This window comes from Neomonachus schauinslandi, chromosome 8, assembly GCF_002201575.2.
Source record: "Neomonachus schauinslandi chromosome 8, ASM220157v2, whole genome shotgun sequence".
Taxonomy (NCBI): Eukaryota; Metazoa; Chordata; class Mammalia; order Carnivora; family Phocidae; genus Neomonachus; species Neomonachus schauinslandi.
Window position 1 is genome coordinate 134036701 of NC_058410.1, and position 22167 is coordinate 134058867.

At 46.7% G+C, this 22167-nt stretch overlaps 1 protein-coding gene across 2 annotated transcripts in view; it reads left to right on the forward strand.

Moving 5' to 3' along the window:
• Nucleotides 1–22167, forward strand: part of JARID2 (jumonji and AT-rich interaction domain containing 2) — a 253505-nt gene that overhangs the window by 101167 nt on the left and 130171 nt on the right. Inside the window, exon 2 of one of the 2 annotated variants that reach the window (XM_021697158.2) lies at nucleotides 16134–16269. The exons of the other annotated variant lie outside the window; for it this stretch is intronic. Coding sequence (XP_021552833.1) covers nucleotides 16134–16269 — 136 coding nt within the window. The remainder of the gene's footprint in view (nucleotides 1–16133; nucleotides 16270–22167) is intronic. 2 annotated transcript variants of the gene reach the window in all.

Below are 22167 nucleotides of genomic sequence, written 5' to 3' on the forward strand. Positions count from 1 at the left end.
ATGTCCTGAGGTAGGTTTGTTGGAGCCAGGCGGCAGGCTCTGCCTTGGCCAATCTGCCTGTTACCTCAGCAATGCATTATTTCATGTAAATCTCTTAGAAGGCTTCCCGGAAGGGGCGCCTGGGTTGCTCAGTCGGTTAAGCCACTGATTCTTGATTTCAGCTCATGTTACGATCTCAGGGTCCTGAGATCGAGCCCTGCATTGGGCTCTGCGCTTAGTGCAGAGTCCCCTTCGGACTCTCTCTCTCTCTGCCCCTCCCCTTCTCTCTCTCTCTCAAATCTTTAAAAAAAAAAAAAAAAGGCTGCCCAGCATATATGGTAAGCAGAGAGAACACTGGATTTTGCAGTGATGAAGATACCCGTTTTCATAATAGAACAATTCTTGGTTGGATGAATAGTTTATAGGCTAGTGAGAATTACGAGGCAAATGTACAGACTTATTTTTATGCTCTTCACTCATTGGTATTTTCTGTGCTGCTTCTCTTTAATCACAGGTTCATTTGGGATATGATTTGTACAGTACATGTCCATGAACTTGAATCATAATTTCAAACTGATAACCTCATAATCACAGTGGGAGCTAGTGTGGTTGATCTGATGGCCAACTGCCTCACAGGCTCATTTGAGAGCTTCTTAGGCTGTTTTTCTTTAAAGGGAAGATTTCTGATTTTCTTTATTGATTTTCAAAAAAAAAAAATCAGGAAATGGGAATTGATTGGGAAATTGTACCAAATTTAGGGGAAATAGTAAATGCCCAGAGTAATGAGAAGTCTTTTCTCAAATATTAAGCTGTAGTTTATTCGTTGGATTTTTCAGAAACTTTTCTGTTTGTACCAAAGAAAATGAATGGGCATTGCATTCTGCTTCTGTATTTAAGGAAGGTAGCATGTTCAGCCCTCACAGTTCTCTCTGCAGGCTCATGGACGTGTCCTCTTGTTGAAACCTCTTCCAGATGTGTTTCTTTGCATCTCACTGAGAAGCAATTCCGCCTTCCTCCTGGTTTATTGTTGGCCATGTAATTTTGTTTATGATGTTTTTGTTGCTGGTGGTTTTTCTTGTACTCTGTACTCTGACTCAGGAAGCCCGTCTCCTTTTCTATTTATGGTAATTACTAGAGAGCATTTTATTTTGGCCCTTGGGAAGCGCCTGCTGTGTTTCTTTGTGTGGGCATGTATGTTAACGCTGCAAAGTGTTTTCTTTGAGGTCAGGGCTTTTGTAAAATGGTCTGAAAAGTTTGTCGAACCCCGACTGGCCATTAAAAATTTTTGAATGTTTTGTATAGGACTCCCCCCCTCTCCCCTCCCCCGCCGAGTTTTACATCAGTGTTAAGGATAAAATCCGTCCATTACTATCCTGTTGGAAGGACAAGATCTATTTTCTCTTTGCGTGCACGGTTAGAGAAAGTCTTTTTTGAGAGCTGTCCTGATAACTGGGGAATGTTAGGAACAAAAAGAGAGCCGGCAGGCCACTGAGTTCTCTCTGGAGACAAAAGTGGAATTACAGGTTAAGGGCAGGCAGGCAGATTTCCCAGAATGTAGAGCCTGAACCTGCGCTGACTGCACATTAAGAGAAATAGAAGCTTCACCTGTGTCCTTCAGGTAGCTTGGGGACTGGGGTTATTTGGCAGTACCTTGAGTTTGGGATAAATGAGAAGAAAAACTCAAAGAACATGTGGAGGCTTTTTTTTTTTTTTCTTCCCCTCCTTCTAGTAAATTGACCTTAGTTTAGCTTCATTCCCTATGATGGGATATTGGGTCAGAGATCATTTGCATTTCAAATCTGTCCCTCCTGGTAGAATTAAATCCGAGAGCAGTCCTAAGCTGGTTTCCTGATACTTGTACTGAGATGTTATTTTTGTATTTATTATTGGCAGACTAGAACCCATCTGACTCAGACATGCAGGGTTTCCCTCATTCAGTGGGAACTCTGGAAACTTTGAGTAGTTTATAGCCATTCGATTCACTTCCTTCAAGCTAATGGGTGCTCGGTTTATGTTTCAAGGAACGAAAGCTTGAGTATCTGCTAAAACTTTTTTTTTCTCTATTTCAGAGAATACTGAAATCTTGATCTAGAATTTCTGTAAAAACAGTAAAAAGTGTATTAGGACATTCTGGGTATCTATTTAAATAGTTCTCTGGTTTCCTTGTTTACATGAGTTTCTTTTTGTTTTCTTAGCTTCATTTGCTCAACAATTACTGAAACTCCTAATGTATATAAGGGTTGATGTTGGGCAGTTTGTAAAGAATATAGAACCTTTAGTGGGGTGAGACTGCTTTTTACCAAGGGCAGGAGTGTCAATAGATGGATGGTCCCAGGACTGAGTTCTAGAGGTGTGAATCTGGTTTTATCAAAATCTCGGGGCACATGCCACAACCCCGAACAGTTAAGTCAGAATGGGGGTGAGGCTTGTGCTTTATAAAGCTCCCCAGGGGGGTTTCCAAGGCAGCCAAGCTTGACACGTAGCATTCTAGAGAAGAGCTTCCGGGGCTGCGCAAACCTGAGCACAAGTCCTCAGCAACGGAGATGAGAAAGACTCACTTACTAGGAAGAAAAGAATATGGTTTTTTTGGTCAACCCAGTAAAGGAGTATTTTTTAAGGTGAGAATCTTTGCTTCAGGGGTTGGAGGCTCACTGAAGGAGGAATCCACAGAGGAAGCACAGAACAGGTGTGGCAGTGGGCTGTGACTCCTGGCAATTGGTAAAATAAAGATGCTCATTACTTACCAGGCATTGTTTTCTGTATTCTTCCTCCAGGTCTTAGGGTTTGCGCCTTTTGGATTTTGTAGTGTTCTGCCCTTTTGTCCCCAGTGGCTTTTCTTTGTGGGTCCGGCCAGCCACATCCAGAAGGAGCTGCTCTGGATCCTTCCTCAATTAACTTGAGGGGGAACAGGTTGTAATTTGGATCTCCACACAAATCTTTGTTTTGTGACCTCTTGAAAACCTCACTGTGTAGTCCTGGTGTTGCCGGACGGGCATCTTGTGACTGTATTTTCACTACCTGTGAGCCCAGGCCTCTGGCCAGTGTCTCCTTGGTTGCCTGTCTTTGTTTAGGGGTGGATGTTTGTCCTTATTTGCATGGGAATCCTAAATAGAAGAAGGGATGTTTTGGGGTGTGTGACAGAGATTGATTTTATTTAGGACTTCACATGGCGGAATAGAATTTTCTTAACAGCACCGGCTGATGAGCCCCAGTGTCTCCTGTATCGGTCATTGCCCCATTATTGACGTGCCATCACTGGTGAATTAGGGCTGTGGTGGCAAGTGGGTTTTTATAGAATGACTCTTGAGTATGTGAAACCTCCATTTTCTTCCTCCCATTCTCACCCCCTCTGCCTTCACTCACTATTTTAAAGCATCGTTATTCCTAAGGCTCCAAAAACCTTCATAGCCGTAAAATGACTCGTCCAGGTTAGCCAGCCCTTTATTTGACTTAATTCCTAACTTTCATATGGACGGGTAAACTGCATTTTCTGCCCTTCAGTAAAACAGGGTACAAGAAATTTGGTGTTTAAACTCCTGGGTTATATTCATCTCTCTAGTTCTGACCCACGGCCTGAACTCTTACCTCTCTTCTAGGGCAGGTTATAGGTTACTGAGACTAGGAAGTCTAAAAATGAAACTGTGGTTCCTCCCTTTTCTCTGTTCCAGAGCACTCTTCTCAGAAGTGCCTTCCTTTTCCCCTCAGAGGTGACTCCCATTTACAGAGATAAACTCCAAAATGTTTCATCTTTGACTCCCCCCTTTCTCACACACTCTAGATAAGCACCAAGTTGGTTCTGCCTTCTAAATGTTGCCAGAATGTGACCAGTGGCGGTAGCCACTTTACCACTCTGGTCCTCACCCCCTGCGCGGGCAGTGGTTGAAGCCTTCTTTCCCTGCTTGCCTTCGCACCCAGCCCACCCCGCCATGGTTTATTCTCCACAGAGCAGCCTGTGGGAAACTTTTACAACATGTAAATCAAATTATTCCTTCTTTGCTCAAAACTCTCCAGTGGTTTCCCATTGAGAGTAGAATTGTCCTCTGCCTGCTTCTGCTTTATTCTTTCACACATCCTGCCTGAAGTGTACATGGTAAGCTTCCACTTAGATCCACGTTACTTATAACATGGGTTTTCTCTTATCACTGTGAAATGTCAGCAGAGGAAGAATCATGACTTTGCTTCCAGTTAGCCATATTTGCTTTCCCTAACAGCCTTGCTTTAAAATCAGATTGTATGCATTCAGTGTCCCCTTTGTGGGGGTCAGCCCTTGTGACATTTGGGGAGCTTTGTCAACCTATAGGTGAGCATGAATCCCTTTATTGATCCCTTACGCCGGTACGTCAGGTTTTATAGAGCTGAATAACGGCAGGAAATCTTGTCCTGCACAAAAGGAGCAATATTAGAACTGGCTTGGATGCAGGAGCTACGGAAGGATTCCAGTTTTGTTTAGGTGGCAGAAATAATGATGAGGGTGCCTGGGTGGCTCAGTCGTTAAGCGTCTGCCTTCGGCTCAGGTCATGATCCCAGGGTCCTGGGATCGAGTCCCACATCGGGCTCCCTGCTCGGCGGGAAGCCTGCTTCTCCCTCTCCCACTCTCCCTGCTTGTGTTCCTGCTCTCGCTCGCTCTCTGTCGAATAAATAAATAAAATCTTTAAAAAAAAAAAAAAAATGATGACCTGCAAACCAATGTGAAATTGTGATCGAGTTATATCTTGTTACTGGACTAGGACTAGATTAACTTGTAGGAAATCTGTCTGTTTGAAAACCATTGTTATCTTGTACAGAGGGTCCTGTTCAACACAGAATCATGAGTTCTATGTGATACAAAACCCAAGAGCTGTGGGTAAATACTGAAACAGCCAGAGGTGGTAAATTGAGTCTAATTGACTGTTGAGTCCAGTTGACTGTGTTTCTTGGTGCCAGAGTATTGCTATGAAAATGAATTGAGAATGGACTCTTATTGGTGCATTTAGAAAGTCTGTTCTTTATTTTCTGTGGAATTATTGAAGTCACGATGATTATTTAGTTAATAAACACCAGTACTCAGGTTTCCTGGAATTCCTTTTGAGATGCAGATGCAAGATGAGAGAGCTGTCACCTCTTGTTGAGATTGTCATGGGGGGGTGGTGGTGGTAATTGAGAGTTGTGGGGAAATTACAGCCTAGAAGGTAAGTTGGGTTGATTATAAAGAAATTTTTGTAGGTCATGCTAAGAAATTTGGAAATTTACCTTGTAGGAACCACTGGGGAGCCATGGAAGGCTTTGGTGTAGGGGAAGGAGTGACATGGATTGATGGTTTTTCCAGAGTAACTCATGTTGCTGTGTGATTTTTTTTTTTTTTTTTTTTTTTAAGAGAAAAACTGTGTGGAGGATGGCGGAACTAGAGATTGGTTGGTAGCAGTCATTTTGGAAGGTTTCCTCTGTAAGAGGGGAGAGGAGAGTGTGTTTTAAGTCTGTATCTGAGGACTAGAAAGACAAATAGCATTATACCTGGACTTAGGGAGTGGAGGTGAATGAAAAGGTGCCAAGTCCTGCTTGAGGATTTCAAATCATGGGTAGCCAGGAGGTCTGTAGGAGGTGCAATTGAGGTAGAATCCCACAAAGAGGTGGGGGCAGGGGAGAGGAGGGAGGAGATTGTCAAGAAAAAGCATTAGTAGTCATGGGTATTAAGATATTACAGATTGGGAAGGGCAGAAAAATCCTAGTTAAAAGTGGTCGGGGGACAGGAAATAGGAAAGCCCGTGGGGGAATCAGGTTGCCGATAGAAAGTTTGCATTAGATTTGGCAATTACCGTGCTTTTCATGGCAGTGAGAACCATTTTCCTAGGCAGGGTGGGAGTCCGACCCACCGCAAGGCTAGCGTGCGCCTGTGATTCTCAAAGTGTGTGGTCCCCAGGCCAGGAGTGTCAGCATCCCTGGGAGCCACTGTGAAGGTGGGGCCCACATGGGGGGCAGTTGTCAAGCCTTGTGGAGGTTTCTCATGGATGCTCAAGTTGGCCATCACTCTAATACACATGGGGAAACAGTTCTAGAATTGGAGTCCAGGTCCCTCTTACCTCGAGGCTGCGGTCTTGGTTTCCATCTGTTTCTAAGTGTTCACTCCTAGGAAATGGTTTCGAATATGTAGTGTGTGCTAGACCCCCTGCTCCGTGTTGGGAGCACAAAGAAACAGGGCACACGGCAGGTACTCCGGACTCACACCTGGACTCAACACCGACTAATTAGGGTGGGGTCTATCTTAACACCTCTGTGCCCAAGGTTGGTCATTTGCACTTTGTAGGCGAGTCGTAAAACGGGGAGGGGACTATGTGCAAGAAACACGTAGGATGTGGCCTGCCACATCGTGGTCTACACTTCCTCATGGAGGCGGAAGCAGACGTGAAAATGGTTTCTGGAGACCCGTCCCTATAACGGCAGAGCGCAGAGCAATTCCAGGTCGTTCCCTCTTCAGAGGGCTGGAGGGGGTGGGAAGGGGGGGTAAAATGTATTGGAGTGAATGTGGCACAGTGTCCATTTACCTTCAGTCCAAGGGCAGGGTTTATTTTTATGCTTTATGATAACTTGACAAGTTTTCATAAAGAGGCCAAAAATAAACCTAATGGCTTATGATGTAGCATGGTGGTCAGTTGGTCTCCTGGGCAGGTGTATAACTTAAACTTATTCCCTGGATAGCGTCACTGCTGAGCCAAAACAGCCAGCAAACCAGTCAGCTATTGATCGAACTCCTAGAATGTTCCCAACAGTGTCCTAGGGCCTCAGGGAAGAAACAGAAGTGTAAAAGTTGCCCTGCCTCCCCCACCATGGCTCAGAGGCTCATAACCTTGACTGGTCCTGGCAGGAGGTGGGGCAGCAATCAATCTCAGTGGTTTTAGGTCATTCTGTTGGTGCGTGGAAACTGGCTGGTGGAGGACTGGATTTTGTCTAGTCTTAATCCTGGCTTTTAAAGATTTATTTATTTTAGAGAGAGCGCATGGGGTGTGTGTGTGTGTGTGTGTGTGTGTGAGCGCGAGGGTGAGAATCCCCAAGCTGAGCTCAGAGCCTGCGAGAGAGCACATGGGGTGTGTGTGTGTGTGTATGTGTGTGTGTGTGTAGGGGAGAGCACGAGGGCGAGAATCCCCAAGATGAGCTCAGAGCCTGCGAGAGAGCGCATGGGGGGGGGTGTGTGTGTGTGTGTGTGTAGGGGAGAGCACGAGGGCGAGAATCCCCAAGCTAAGCTCAGAGCCTGACGCGGGGCTCCATCCCAGGACCCTGAGATCATGACCTGGGCTGAAATCAAGAGTTGGACGCTCAGCCAGTTGAGCCACCCAGGCGTCCCTCCTGGAGGATTTATTTTGTGGGAGAAATTCCTTGGAAAATGATTTGAAGGCATACAAAAGTGGTGTGTCTTCAGGGCTTCCTTGTATACTGGAAAGTCTTACACCTAATCTCCAGAATTCCTCTACGTCCCCTGCAAAACTGAAAGGCCGGGTGTAGCAGAGAGGATTGCAGCCATTCTCCTGAGCACTGTATGGGTATCTGTAATTTTTAGACTCGGATTCTTGTGCAAAGTACTTAATATTATAGAATTTTCCTGCTAAACAGAGCACAAAGGTATCTATTTTGAAGAATCTCAGGGATATGATGGAAACGCAGCAGGAAGTGGCACACAGTCTTTGAAAACCTGTCCAGTGAAACACAAATGGATGCTCTAGAACCGTGTTGGCCGTGGGAACTTCCAGTGATGATGATGATGATGGACACATTCTGTAGGGAGACATGTGGCTGTTGAGTACTTGAAATGTGTCTCGTGCAACTTGGAACGTAATTTTTAGTTCTAATTAAGTTAATCCTAAATAGCCATATGTAGCTGGTGGCTGCTCTTTTGGTTAGTGCCATTTGGGGAATTTTGGGGAGGGGTGGGGTGTATTCTTCACATTAAAAAGGCTTTGATGATGAAAAGATCCAAACTGGTTAGAATTCCTTTGGGAACCTACTTGTTAGTAACTTATTTCCAAATGAAGTCCTTGTCTACTCACCCCGTTGGCACTGCTGATGCCGAGTCTTTCATCCTGCTTGGGTTTTCGAAGACACCGGTCAAGCATTTCTTTGTAACTTGATTTTTATTGCTTTCCCCATTTCCCTACACTTGGAGGTAGATGGTCAACCCAGATTCCTGCTGGATTCTTGGAGGTAATCCTGCTCTAGATCCTGGGCCTCTCTGACGATGTCAAAACCCCAAACTGTCAGATGAAGAGCCATGGGAGGGTGGACGGTTCCCTGACTGTACTCCTTAACCATGAACTTGGGGATGTCGCAGCCCATGCCGCCGCTGTCTTGACAACAGCAATGTGACATGCTCAGACGCAAAAGAGCTGACTTGGCAGTTGCCCAGTAGATTTTTATAAAGGCTCAGTTGGTGGCCGGAGAATCAGGCTGTCAGTGTTGTGTGTTACGCAATAAATAGTTTTCAGCAGAAGTTCTTAATCCAATTTCAGCTGTGGCTTTTTTTTTTTTTAAATAGGCTGTAATCAAAGATAAGTACACATTATTTAATGGGAGTTTGGAAGAAGTAAAACTCTCCTTGCATAAGCATTTTCAGGCCGTTTACTTTATCCCAGGAAGCATGTCTGTCTGAGGAAAATTTGCTGCTGGAAGTGCTTTTTTAATTTAAAGTCAAGGCAGAGCACCATCATTCACAAGTTCACTAAGTCTGTGGTTTCCTGGCCGCTTGTCATCTTTCTAGATGTGAATATTCCCCCGAATATTCTTTGATATTGTCAGCATTGACCGTTGATCCATTTCACGGAATTAAAAATAAAAATGGATTAGCATCAAGTTGATTTGAGAAATGGAGGTTTGTAATGGAGAAGACATGATTATTTTGTGAAAAGGGAAGAACTATATAAAGTTTTAGCCTGAGTTATACCGCTCACATTTTCCAATATTTTCTCATTTATTTTTGGCTCTGTAAGTCCTTGTTTACGTGGAATCCATGTCAAGAATGAAGACAGCCTCAACCCCTCCCCCCTTTTTCTTTGGATGTTTTCATTGTTCTCTTCTCAAACTTGATGGAAGAGGCCGGCATTTCAGACAGCAACACATTGTATTAAGTAGAATGACTTAACAGGTATATGCAGAACTTGTGAAAAGAAAACGCATTCATGGGGAGGGTTCCAGTCTTTTTCCCTGGAATGAGGAAAGCGCTATCAGTTTTCTCCCCTGTCTCCCTCACGAACCCAGTCTTCCAAATTTTGTCTCGTTACTCGTTGTTGTCGGCTTAGTGCACCTGCCAGATCCCCTCCCCCCTCCCATTCTCCTCCTCTCCATGAGGTGCTTATTTCTTGTTAATCCAACTTAGAGTCGGGTTGAGCATTGGAATTGGGCCATGGCACTCCCTTTTCATTTTAAAAGGAGTAGAAAGTCACAAATTCTTCCATTCCCAGAGCCTTGGCAAGGTGCATAGAGAGAGGCTATATGCACATGCTGGTGGTGTTGGTTAACTCCCAGTGGTTCCTGTGATCCAGACATATAGTCATTTGTCTTAGCACTTGTATAAGCTACAATACAGAGGTTTCATGGTAGGAGGTCTCCCTACCTTTGAATATGAACATTCTCTGCGCCGCCCCCCCCGCTTCCACATCCTGCTTGTTGAAATTACAGGAGGCTACGAAGAACATCTGATTTCCTATGCCCCCTCCCGGTGGAAGCATGAGTATTTTCTGGGGAATGTAATGCCATCTTTAACTGTGCCTGTCCCAAGGGATTTCCACCCCCCCCCCCTCCGCCCCCCAGCAGATTGACCTTTAAAACCTCAGTGGGGAGGTTCTGGATTTCAATTTAAAACACAGGTGTGTGTCACACTGTATTCCTAGTATGTCTTGAATGTTGGCTTTATTTTTCTTGGGTGGTGTGGTTAAAAATGATCTCTGGTGTATTAGACCTTTCTTAATGGTTTCGTATCTGCTGGAAGGGACATCTAGTATAATTGGTTGGTTGACCTATGTCCCGGTTTCCACCAGTCGTTCCTGCATCATTATTAACGATGCCCTTGGTTGGTATGATAAATTACTTGGTCATTCTACCTGTGATGCATGAGTCTCTGATGTAGTTTGCTGACAAGTGATAGGAAATTAAGGATCTTCCATTGGATGCGCCCTTTTTCATTTGCAAGTAGCTGTAATTGTTAGAAAAGGTTTTTCTGTTTTGTTTTTGAACCCATGCATTTCCATCCTCGTTTTCCCTCTCCTCAATCAAGATGGCCTGAATTTGAAACCATAACAAACACTGAGACACGGACAGATTGCATAAAGATGTCTTGAGAGATGACCTTAGAACCGGTGTTCTTCCAATTACATGAGGTAGCTGCAGAGACCAGTAAGAGAAAATCCCCCTCCCTCCTGTTCTTTTACTAATCTCCAGCCAGTGCTGCTCATGAGTGGTCCTGGGTTGGTTTTTCTGGTGTGTTTTTTTCCCCCCCATATAATATTTCCATTCGCCTCTTGAAATGAGTAATTTTAATTTTGCTTTCATTTAGTTAGGAGTTCACGTGAGTTACAGGTTTGACATTTTCTCTTTAAAAATGAATTTCCGAGGGGGAGCCTGGGTGGCTCAGTCGTTGAGCGTCTGCCTTCGGCTCAGGTCATGATCCCAGGGTCCTGGGATCGAGTCCCACATCGGGCTCCCTGCTCGGCGGGAAGCCTGCTTCTCCCTCTCCCACTCCCCCTGCTTGTGTTCCTGCTCTCACTGTCTCTCTCTCTGTCAAATAAATAAATAAATTCTTAAAAAAAAAAAAATGAATTTCCGAGTTTTGAAACTTTGCTTTGGGCACCTGCTGCATGGTGTGGACCCATTGACTACACATGCTAGTTCCATGTTCTCCAGCTGCCTGACCTTGGGCAAGACATTGAAACTCACCTCTTAAAAAAAAAAAAAAAAAAAGTTTTGTGATTACTTCCTTTTCCACTCCATTTTAAGCTGAAAGGAGGTGGTAGCAAGCTTTTTAATCTCTAACCTGGATGTGAGTTTTGGAGAATTCTTAGTTGGTGCTGTCTGCCACACGGAGTGCAGTATCCTCTTGTGCTGGCCTGGCACTCCATTTCCGTGCATGTCTGTTACCAAACTTGGAGCACCCTAGGGTTATGCTGTGTTCTTTTGTTCTTTTTCTCTTAACAAATAAGACGATGACCATAAGCATTCAAGTTTAATTCTGACCAGCTGCCATTTTTGATAAGACTCTCCCGTTATTTCAAAGAATGGCAAACGTTTTTCAGATGAAAAGAAAACCCTGTCACCTTTGCTTGTTTAAAGGTCTTAATACTTAATTTTCCACCTGCCAGAGAAAGTGGTTTTTAGCAGTCAGAATGGCAAAGTGAATCTAGATCTGTGTGATGATTTTCCTGTTTTTTCTTTTTTTTTTTTTTTTAAAATCCTGCCAGCACACCCAGGTACTTTTTTTTTCTTTTTAATATTTTATTTATTTGAGAGAGAGAGCATGAGAGGGGGGAGGGTCAGGGAGAAGCAGGCTCCCCGCTCCAGGATAATGACCTGAGCTGAAGGCAGTCACTTAACCCACTGAGCCACCCAGCCGCCCTGCACGCCCAGATGTTCTTATATGGCAGTATTTGCAAAGCGTATGTTTTGAAGCTGGGGAAATACAGCTTAAGAAATTAGGGGATGGGAATGAGGGAGGGTGGTACGTTGTCTGGGGCTTGAATTGCACTTGCCCAATAATTTGATGAACATGTAAAAACGTAGAGGTCTTAGTGATGCCCGGATGGCAATAGCTTTAAAAAAAAAAAAAAAAAAAGGTCTTTAAGGAGATGGCATAAAAAGAACTGGACACACAATCTGGGCGACTGAATTTGCATCAGAATTAAGCTGCTGGGTTCCTATCTCTCTGGCTGCAGCTCAGCCTGGGCCTTCCTTTATTAAGCTGACCAGTAAACCAGAATGGATTGGGTACTTGTGTCTGGGGAAGCATCCCAGAGGAAGCCAAGAAAGGAACTCTCCCTGCCTGCCTGTTCAGTCCCCTTGCTGTCAAATCTGGCAGGATCCGTTCTGACGAAAAAGGAGAGTCCCTGTGCCTGAAGGGGTCTAGGGAAGGTCAAAGGGGATCATTAGGAATTTTGAACACTGAGGCACGAGTGGACTATGAGATTTTGAAAATAGTGATTTGGGAACGTGTAATTGAATATAGAGGGTGCAGGGAAAAGAGCATGCAGGAATCCTGGAGGGGGCGCCTGGGTGGCTCAGTCGTTAAGCGTCTGCCTTCAGCTCAGGTCATGATCCCAGGGTCCTGGGATCGAGTCCCACATCGGGCTCCCTGTTCGGTGGGAAGCCTGCTCCTCCCTCTCCCACTCCCCCTGCTTGTGTTCCTGCTCTCGCTATCTCTCTCTCTGTCAAATAAATAAAATCTTTAAAAAAAAAAAAAAAGTCCTGGAGGATTCTAGAGGACGGGGGAGCCTGTGTGGATGTGGTGGGAGAGGAAAAACAAATGTCCAGGTGTTTTGCGAAGGAATCGGTCAGTATTTAGTTTAAGGTAAGGGACTGTGACTGGGTCATCAGGTTTGGGCCCTAGGAGACCATGTGGATTTCTAGATGGGTGCTGTTTTCTTGGCAGGGCACTAGGTGGTTGCAGGACGAGGTCTCCGGTGCGTTGACAAGCTTACTGCTTGAGAATGAGAGAGGGTAGACCTTTTGGATTATCACTGTGGGGAGTGTTTTATGGGGGGTAGTGGTGACTTGAGTCAAGGAAACTGTAGGATTTCCGGCACTGCACTCCACTTAAACGCCCTGGATGTTTGTAAGGTTAGGGACCGGCAGGCCAAATGTGGGGAAAAGTAGTGGGAAGAGTGAGCTTGAACTTGAGTCTCTGTTTTTCCTGAAATATCTGTTGAGCTCTTACTCTGTCAGGCAGGCCCTAAATGCTGGGATACCAGTGGTGAACGGGATTTCCTGGCCCCATGCAGACATTGTTTAAATGGTTGGTTAAATGAGACCACTATTAGGGGCGCCTGGGTGGCTCAGTCGGTTAAGTGCCTGCCTTTGGCTCAGGTCATGATCCTGGGGTCCTGAAATCGAGCCCCGTTATCAGTCTCCCTGTTCAGTGAGGAGTGTGCTTCTCCCTCTTCCCCTCCCCCTGCTTGTGCTCTCTCTTGCATGTTCTCTCTCTCAAATCTTTTCTAAAAAGATGAGACCGCTCTTGAAGAGGGGGAAATAAAAGGTAATAAACTCTCAGGTGTTTGCATTTTGGGTCGCCTGACCTCTAACAGTAGTTCTTTCTGGGCTTTTCTTGGAGCTCTCAGCCCTTGGCTGTTGTGAACGACAGTTAAGGCTGCGGCAGTGTGTGTGTCAGACCTGAGGTACCTTCCTGCAGGCCTCCCATGCCTCCCATCTTGGCTAGCCCTGGGTTACCACTTGTGGGGTGCAGGCACACTTGTGCTTTCTGCATCTGGCATTCCACTAGGGAGGGATGCAGGCCTCCTAGTATAGTGTAGGCTGATTCATCTTGATCTGTGAAAAGCAGCTTCAGTTTTAATTTCAGAATTATTACCCACCTATTGAGCTTTTGGAAACAGAACACAGCCCCCTTATTACCTACTAGTTTGTGTCTTGCGTCAGCATCAAGGGAGGGGACGAGGCTTGACCAGCACTGTACGTTATCGAAAAGAGTTCTTGTGTTTCCAAAAACTCAATAGGTGGGAAAAAAAGTTTGTTTTTTAATGTCTAGAATTTGAAGCCCCATAATCTCGGTCATGGATTTGGTTCTCCTGTATTTAAAGTACAGTAAGCGAATCTGAAATGCATCTTCCTTTGCAGGCGGTTTCAACTCACACGGTTTATGTTTTAATGAGAGCTTGGTTGTAGGGGTAGGACTCTCTTGTATGGAGGCCCGAAGTCAGAATGAAGGCACCAGTCTGAACACGACGCAGTACATCTATTGCAGCAACTTTACGTTGAAAGCTATTTTGGGGTCTTATAATTTATAAATGCTGGCTATGTATGGAATAAGAGTTTATAATCCCATCAGCTCTCAAGGATGAGAATAGGAATCTGGTGCTCATGAAAGAGCATTCTTTCCTGGATGCTGAGAAAAGCTGGGGTTTCAGCCTTCACTGTCTTTAACGCCAGGAGGAGCCAATGCTTATCATGCAGATGCAGTGAATCCACCTTCTTTGTGCCTTTTGTGTGCTGTGTGGATACGTCCTCTGATTGGTTTTTCAGCCTCCTCAATTGGGGTCTGGTCAGAGGGCTTCCTTTTTCTGTTGGCGAACCATGTGATTGGAAGGTAGAGAGTGACTTGTATATGGTAGCAGTTCAGAAACCCCGTGTGCTCATCCCATCCGGTGGAGGCAGTTGGCTGACTTCTTTTAAGCCTTTGGATTCGAACCTCCACCCGCCAACGCTGGCCTGTAGACCTCTCTTGCCTGTCTGGGGAGCACCCCCAGGAGGACAGGAGGTGCCTTCCTCCTCTGGAGCCAACAGGAAATCTCAGTTTGGCAGGTCTGCAGAAGCGGAAGGATGTCGGGAGGCGGGGGGAAGGTGGAAATCCTAGCTCTTCTTTCCCAGGGCTCTTTTCCCCTTTATTACAGAAGATGGTAGAGCGCTCTCCTTCTGGAAAAATCTTGGCAGCTTAATCCAAGTGCAGCTTCAGGTTATTTAGGGCTTTAGATTCTCCGTGTGGTTGGATTTCTAGGATGTAGTTTGTGTTTATGCAGAATTTAGGGATGTGAGCGCAGGGAACGAGCTCAGTTCCTCTAGCCCCCTGACCTAGTCCCGCTGAGGTTTCCGGGGACCTGCGGGTGGCAGGGAGGAAGAACCGGTTCTGTCTGGCATCAGGACCACAGCGCCGGCCTGGCTGTTGTGGGGGAAAGTACTCCTGTTTGAGCAAAAGGAACCTGAATATCCACCCCCACCCCCTCCTGCGTTTACCCAGGATATTAATGTTCTCCTTATTCTCCTAAGGCCCCAAGTATCTGAGAAGCTCCGATCCTTCTAAGGTGAACGGTTCTGAAATGCTTAAGTCTTGCGGTGAGTGTGTGAACATAAGGACTTTTTGGATTCGTGGACAGTAGGCAGGTATCCGTAGGCGAGAACCTGTTGCGACTGTCCTGGGCTGTGTGTGAAGCAGCGCTTCACACCTTACGCACACCTCGCTGGTTCCCTAAAACAGTCACCTCTGCTCAGATCCCCAGTCCACCATCTCCACGTTTCCAGACTTGGCTCCTGTTCTCACCTCCCTGCTGGGGAGGGGTGGGGGGGCTCCCTCCCCTCCTGCCCTTGCTGCTCCTTGCCTCCCCTCTGTCTTTCTGCAGTTCTGCTGGAGTGCCTGGGATGGGCTCGGGGCTCTTTGGACTTCCCCAACCCCCAGCCACCCAACCTGGCCTTCCATTCATTCCGTGCCTCTCTCAGAAGCTTGTAGTGCTGTTGATAACACAGACATAAGGGAGCCGTGCAAATTAGACCTTCAAGACCTAGTATTAACCTGTGTGTATTTTTCTTTTCTTTTTTTTTCCTCCCCCTTTAAATCACCCCTTCCCTCCCCAAGTTCCTACCCTTGCCCACCAGGATTCATGGTCTTTTTTTCCCACAGTGCTCTGTCTCTTTCCTAATTAAGACTCCTTTCTGTGAGTGAGGGGTCAGTACAGATCCAATTTCGTTTCTTCTGACCGAATGGTAAATTCTTTGAGGGCAGGTGCGCCCCCCCCCCCCCCCCGCCATGACCACAGGAGCCTTTTTTGAGGAGCCCAGCATCTGTTTGTAAGGCAGGGGACACCTTCTGGCATTGCTCAGCGAAACTCCAGGACGTTGATTCCTCAGCCCTCTGCTTTGGGTTTACTAATGCCTCTTTTCTAAATTTGGCCCCGAATAGGAAACGGCAGTGTTACTGGTTAATGAGGGTATTTGGGCACAGGGTTTGTAAAGGAATCGAGGTGGTTGTCTTCCTTCCACGCCCTTTTACAGTCTGGGAGTGAGCTTTTTGCTAGGATCAGTGCTTGAAGATCACCACATGATGAAATTCTGGCCTCCAGAGCTGGGTCTTGGTAGCATGATGCTTGTTTGAATTTTTTTTTTTTTTTTTTTTTTTTAAGTTTTTTCGAACACTTAATGTTTTCTTGCCTTTTTTTTTTTTTTTTTAAATCGATTTCCCTTCTCCCTTTCTTCTGTTTCTCCAGGATGACAGTGATGGGATTCCATGGTCAGAAGAAAGGGTGGTACGTAAAGTCCTTTATTTGTCTCTGAAGGAGTTCAAGAATGCCCAGAAGAGGCAACACGGGGAAGGCATTGCTGGGAGCCTGAAAACAGTGAATGGTGAGTTGCCTCTTCTGTTGGACTCGGATGGTATCTTTGGACCTTGTTTCTGAATTGGATGTGTTTCGGGCGGCTTGTGCTTCTCAGGCTAGGCCCCTGACGGCAGCTATTTTGGACATCCTACTGGGTTTATGGATTCATTTTCATGCTCCTTCATGTGCTGTGTAATATAATTGGCAAGGTGCCTTAATTAGTCTGTTCCCTACAGATAAGACAGGGGCTGTGATCCGATTTCTGCTAGGTCCTGGGTTGAAGGTAGAGTCTACCTTACAGGTTTTTCTGTGGATCTCTGTCTTTCTACTTAGATCTTGCTGCACCCTGGATGGGGCTCCTGGTTCTTTCCCCCTGTTTGCGTAGGAAGTAGCTTGAGTCTTCGGGGTGCTTGCTGCCCTTCTGCTCTCCGGCTCAGCTCAGCAGCCTCCTAAGGACGTGCTTCCTTCCTTGCTGATCAGGCCGGGCAGGTGGTTACATGGCAGCAGGTAGACGGTGACCTAGAATTCCTGTGCATTTTGGAGCACAGCCGTGTGGTTATGAGAAGTCCTTGCAGCCTGGAAGGAAACTTGCTCGTCTCGGGGTTTATTCTGCTGTCTCTTTAGGAGGACGGGGCTGAAATCACCCAGTGGAAACCATTTCAGAACACGTTACAGTCTGTGTTTTAGTGCAGGGGATGGGGCTGTGATGGCATTCCAGTCTCCCTCGCCCTCGTTAGTCCTTTAGAGTCCTAGATAAATGTGAATGAATAGACCATGTTCTGGTTTGTACTTGGCTTGGAGCAAGGAGAGATACGGGAGAGGTGGTGGTTCTTTTTTCCGAGTCTCTGCTCTGGTCGTGGGCTGATAGAGTTGGGACACGTGGGTGTACTTGAGAGCTTGCCAGGGTCCAGAGGGACAGGTTCACCTCGGGCATCCACTGTCCTTCCACATGGCTTCGTTGGAAGGTGGGTTGTCTGAGGGAGCCTCTTGTTGGGGCTAGTGCCTACAGGCGGGAACCGCATCGAGCCTTGGCGGGGTTTCCAGGGACGCCGTCCCTGAACTCCACCAGGTTTGCCCTGCCACCGACCCAAGGCCTGTCCCTCTCTTCTTCGGGTTCTGGGTGACTTAAAACAAGAAGCTTCTTGAAGTCTGAGTCCACATGTATATGGGAAAGCTCCCCTCCCCCCGCCCAGGATAATATATATATATATAATCTTCCACATACACAGAAGCAAAATTAGTAGAATCTGTTGCCACGAGTCTAGAATCTGGACCCCTGTGTGATGTGATTGTTCTTGGTGTCCTTGCTTCGCGTTGAACGTAGTGTCTGGCTTTACGTGTTTGAGGGGGGCGTGACGGGGGAGAGTCTCACTGCATCCTGAGGGTTAGAGTAGAGCAGGGGCCGCTGGGGGTTTAGATTTTACTGTCGTGATAAGGCATTCTGCTATGCAGGAGCAGGAAGGCCTTCGTGGTTTTGGAATCTCTTAGCAAAAAAAAAAAACCCACCCATCTGAGAGAAAAAAACCGTTTTCAGGACAAGTTAGCCAGGTGTCCAGAATTAAATAAAGGTGGGATTTAAGTAAAAGAACAAAAACTAAAGCCCTTCAAGAGGTCTCATAGGCACTGCCGGCCTTGTCGACCAAGGGTTGCTCTTGTTTTTAATTGGCCTCGTCAAGGGCTTGACAGTGCCCAGGAAGGAATTCTAAGAAAACTGGCAAAGGCCGCTCTGTTGGGGGTCGTTGAAGACTTTAAAGAATTCGTGTACCAATTTCATAAAGAAAAGGGGGTTTTTGTTGCGGTAGTTTTTATTTCATGCTGATAAAGACTGGCTTGTCGTTTTCCTGTCTAGTTTTCAATATGGAGACACCAAGGCCTCTCTCTCTTGGTTGTGGGATTGCCGTGAAGATGCCCATTTCTGGTTCCTGTCGGTGTCCCTGCAGCCAGTGGTCCAAGCCCACGTGTCTGTCATTCTGTATCGCAGGTTTCCATAGCACTTCTGAGTAAACACCTCTGGTTTTAAGAATAATTTTCTTAGAGGCCGCTAACAGGTTAAAGTGTGCTTTCTCACTGGGGGCCTACTGGAGAGATGGGGAAACCAGCATTGTTCACTGGGGACGAACTCCTTCTCTGTAGGCCCCCAAACCTCAGCGGTGTGCTCTTAGGGTGCATGGTCCAGAGAAAGCGGAAGGCAGTGGAGCACCCCAGACTTTTTGGGCAGCTGAGGTTGGGAGTGGGAGGATTGCAAGCAGTGCTCTGTGTGTGTGACTGTATACATGTCCCTTGTTTAACGGATGCTTCATAATCCTCATTCCACCCTGCACAGAAGGACCTTGTCCTGAGCTGCACATCACAACGCCCTTATCTTGGGGCTCTTCACCGTGGGGCAAATGAAGAGAGGTTAGTGGGGGGAGAGTGGTTTTCACAACTGGAGATACCACACTGTCAAAAACACTGCATCTGTACTTTTATGGCTCGTGTTCGTTGACACCTCGATGGCTCTTGATGGCTCTAAAAAGTTGGGGGGGGTTGGTTTCATAGATAACCTAGGGATTAAAACGTGATCAGAGGCTTTATTAAATTTATACTTCAGCCAAAAAAAAAAAAATGTTTTGGTTTTTTGTTTTGTTTGTTTCAGTTAGTCGCAGAACCTCCTGAGGTTCCCTTGTAAACATGGAAATCCATTGGTGCAGTGTTAATGGTCACAGAAATCTGTCTGGTGGTCGAGATTTAAAGCTGTCACCAGTGCAGATCCCTAGCTCTAGATCATGGGGAAGGAAACTGACCAGACAGGGATCAGATGGGCACCCGTGCCCAGAGTTGGGGTGGGTACCTGCTGCCCCTGTGGGCCCCCCCTCGCCCTCCTCATGCTTTGCAGCTTGGGGACCTTGGTAGTGACCTGCATCTGAGGCCCCTGGTGTGTTCATCTGTAAGCTGAATACAGTGTCCTTGCGGGGCTTTGTGAGTGCTCTGTGTGGTAGTGACTTTTCCCAGGGTCACACTGCTGTCTTCCAGCAGAACTGGAATTATAGCTCACGCCCTGCAACTTTGAATCTAGCACTTATTTAAGGGGGCAGAAGGGGTGAAAATTACACCATATCTTTGCAGGAGCAGTAGTATTGAAAACAAGGTGCTTGATTCCCCCGGCATCACTTGTCTGAGTTATTGGTCCTGCTAGTGTTTCCTGGGGAAAATTCCGTCTTCAAATAATGCTTGGCGTTGACAAGAGAAGGAGCTTGATGTAACTTTTTATCTAATTTGAGAATTTTGAGAATGAATTGCCGTCACTTCCACTAAATCCTTGGCTTGCGAGGATGACGAAGCAGCCCCTCCTCGGCCTTCCCTCTGCGTGAGGCAGGGTGGGTGGGTGTGGAGTCTATGAAACAGCTTGTATCCAAGTGGCTCAGCTCTGCTGCCCCATTTCCGTGGGTCTCCTGTCGTAGTAATAACCCAACCAGACGCAAGATGGTAGGGAGACCTCTTAGTTTATGTCACAAAATCCATGTTGGCCATCGATCTTGCTTTCATAGTTCTAAAGTGACAGGGAATGAGGTTGTGTTTTGTTTTGTTTTTTTGGGGGGGGAGGTTCCTGGTAGAAGCAGCGGATGTGAATCTTGAATAGCCCCGCGGATGGCCTGTGGAGGGAACGAAACCCTCATTCTGGCTTGTTGGTTATGGCCGAGCGTGGGTGAGGCGGCACTCCCGAGTTCTGCTGATTGTGAGAGCCTTCTGTCTCCTTCCTGCCAGAGAGAATGCCACTTCTTCTGGCTGTAATAAATTGGACAAAAGCTTTGGGAAGGGCTGGCAGAGGCTGAGGCTGAGGCCACTCTTTGAGGGCCCTTGGCCCGCTGGGGCTGAAATTAGGGACATTTAAATAATAACATGCTACACAAATGAGTACACATAATTACACAGTAAGAGAGGGGAGCTATTAGCTGTATTTGGAGTTTCATTTGCTTCCTGTAAATGTCATCTGAGATCGAGCAAGGCCTCTGGTCAGCCAAAGAGCCTTGAGTAGATTTAAGGGACCCCGGATCGTTTTTCTTGGAACCTGTGGTAGTTGTGATGGGCCAGTCTGTACTGAGCACTCATTACTGACTGACTAGCACTCGATCCGCATTTCACTCATTTTGATCTTCAGAACAGACCATTTTGTAGATGAGGAAGTGATACACCAGCGTGGATTAGGCGTTTGCCTGCCCCAGTAGTCCTTGGCAGCCTCGGCTTTCTGCACCAGCACTCCGTTGCTTTCAGCCACCTCTTCGATAAGCAGAAATAATTTTGGAACGCTCTGTAAAGATAGGATTCCAAAAATAAGAATTTGTAGGAGGACACTTCTTCTAATAGGGGTTTCTTTTGAAGGAGATAATGTGCGATCCTTCACTGGGGAAGGAGACCTTGGAAGCGGGGGAGGGGGCGGCGTCGTGTGAGTATGAATGTGGGCATGTTTCCGGGCTTTAGTGGAGCCTTGTCATCGATCGAGGGAATCCCAAGATGGCACTCCTCCTGCCCGCTTACCCTCTTGAGGTCCGTGACAGGCACACACAGGCATTCATTTTGTTTCCTCACCGAGAAGTAGAGATTTGTATTTTTTTTTTTTTTTAAAGAGTTTATTTATTTATGTGACAGAGAGAGACACAGCGAGAGAGGGAACACAAGCAGGGGGAGTGGGAGAGGGAGAAGCAGGCTTCCCGCCGAGCAGGGAGCCCGATGCGGGGCTCGATCCCAGGATCCCGGGATCATGACCTGAGCCGAAGGCAGACGCTCAACGACTGAGCCACCCAGGCGCCCCGAGATTTGTATTTTTAATGCTGCCGTTGAACCGCCAGGTTGGCCAGTCCTCCTACGGCCACTGGTCCTGGCGGCGCGCTGGTGGGGGATGGTACTTTCTGGAAACCACTGCCAATTTGTAGTGAAGGGCCAAAGTTGGAGGTGCAGCTACAGGGAGCCCCCCTCCCCCTTCTTTCTACTAAGGAATAGGATCTTCGACTCCTTGAAAATCTTAAAGATTGCTGATGGGTTGATTGTGAAATGAAACTTGGTCCTAGCTCCTGCAGGTTCATTGTTTACTACATAAAGTAAAGACGCCTTGTGTGAGTCCAAATGAAAAGTCCGAGCACATCGTTCCACGAATGGAATTTTATGTACGTGGCTATATTGGAAAAGACCATCATGGTCGTATGGTTGCCTTCTGACAGCCAAGGGGGCCCCTCTCCCTTCTGCTTTGGGCCCGGGTTGTTCACGTCTAGCTGTTCTAGAAATGGTTCCTACTTCAACAGGGAAGACCATTTTTGGGGTTTTTGTGTGTTTCCTCCTGGAGAAAGTGGCTTACCCCACTGCTTTGCCCAAATGGAGCTGCTGATGTGTCAGTGTCCTGTGTCCTCTGTAAGCCGTGGGCACCGAGCAGCTGCTGCAGGTTTGGGTTTCTGGAACACTCCAGCCTCAGAGACTCTTCTTCCTTCTGTCCGTACCCCCCACCCCCCATGTGTGAGACAACACACCATGTGAAAAAAGCTGGGTGAGATGAAGGGTAATACACTTCACTGAAAGCGACTTAAATTTATTAAAAAAACAACAAAGCTACGTTTTATCCTGGAAAATGGTTGCACTGAAAAGGCTTGATGTCTTTCCTGTAGCTTTCATGTGGTCCATCCAGGACCTAAGTGATGCACTCGGGGCATTTCTTGATAGCGCTTCCATTTGGTTGATAGTTGATTGTGTCTTTAGAACACAGGCGGTTTTGTGAGTAATAAAACGGAACTCTGTTGTTCTTCTTTCCTGTCACTTTGTGCTTGAGGCCCCCTGCCCTCCAGCACTCTCAGCCCACTTCCTCTGTTAGCTCTGTCCTGGATTCTGTCCTCCTCATCCTTGTCAAATCTGGGCTGCTTTAAGAGGAGGGGTCTACGACAGGTGTGTGTGTGTGTGTGTG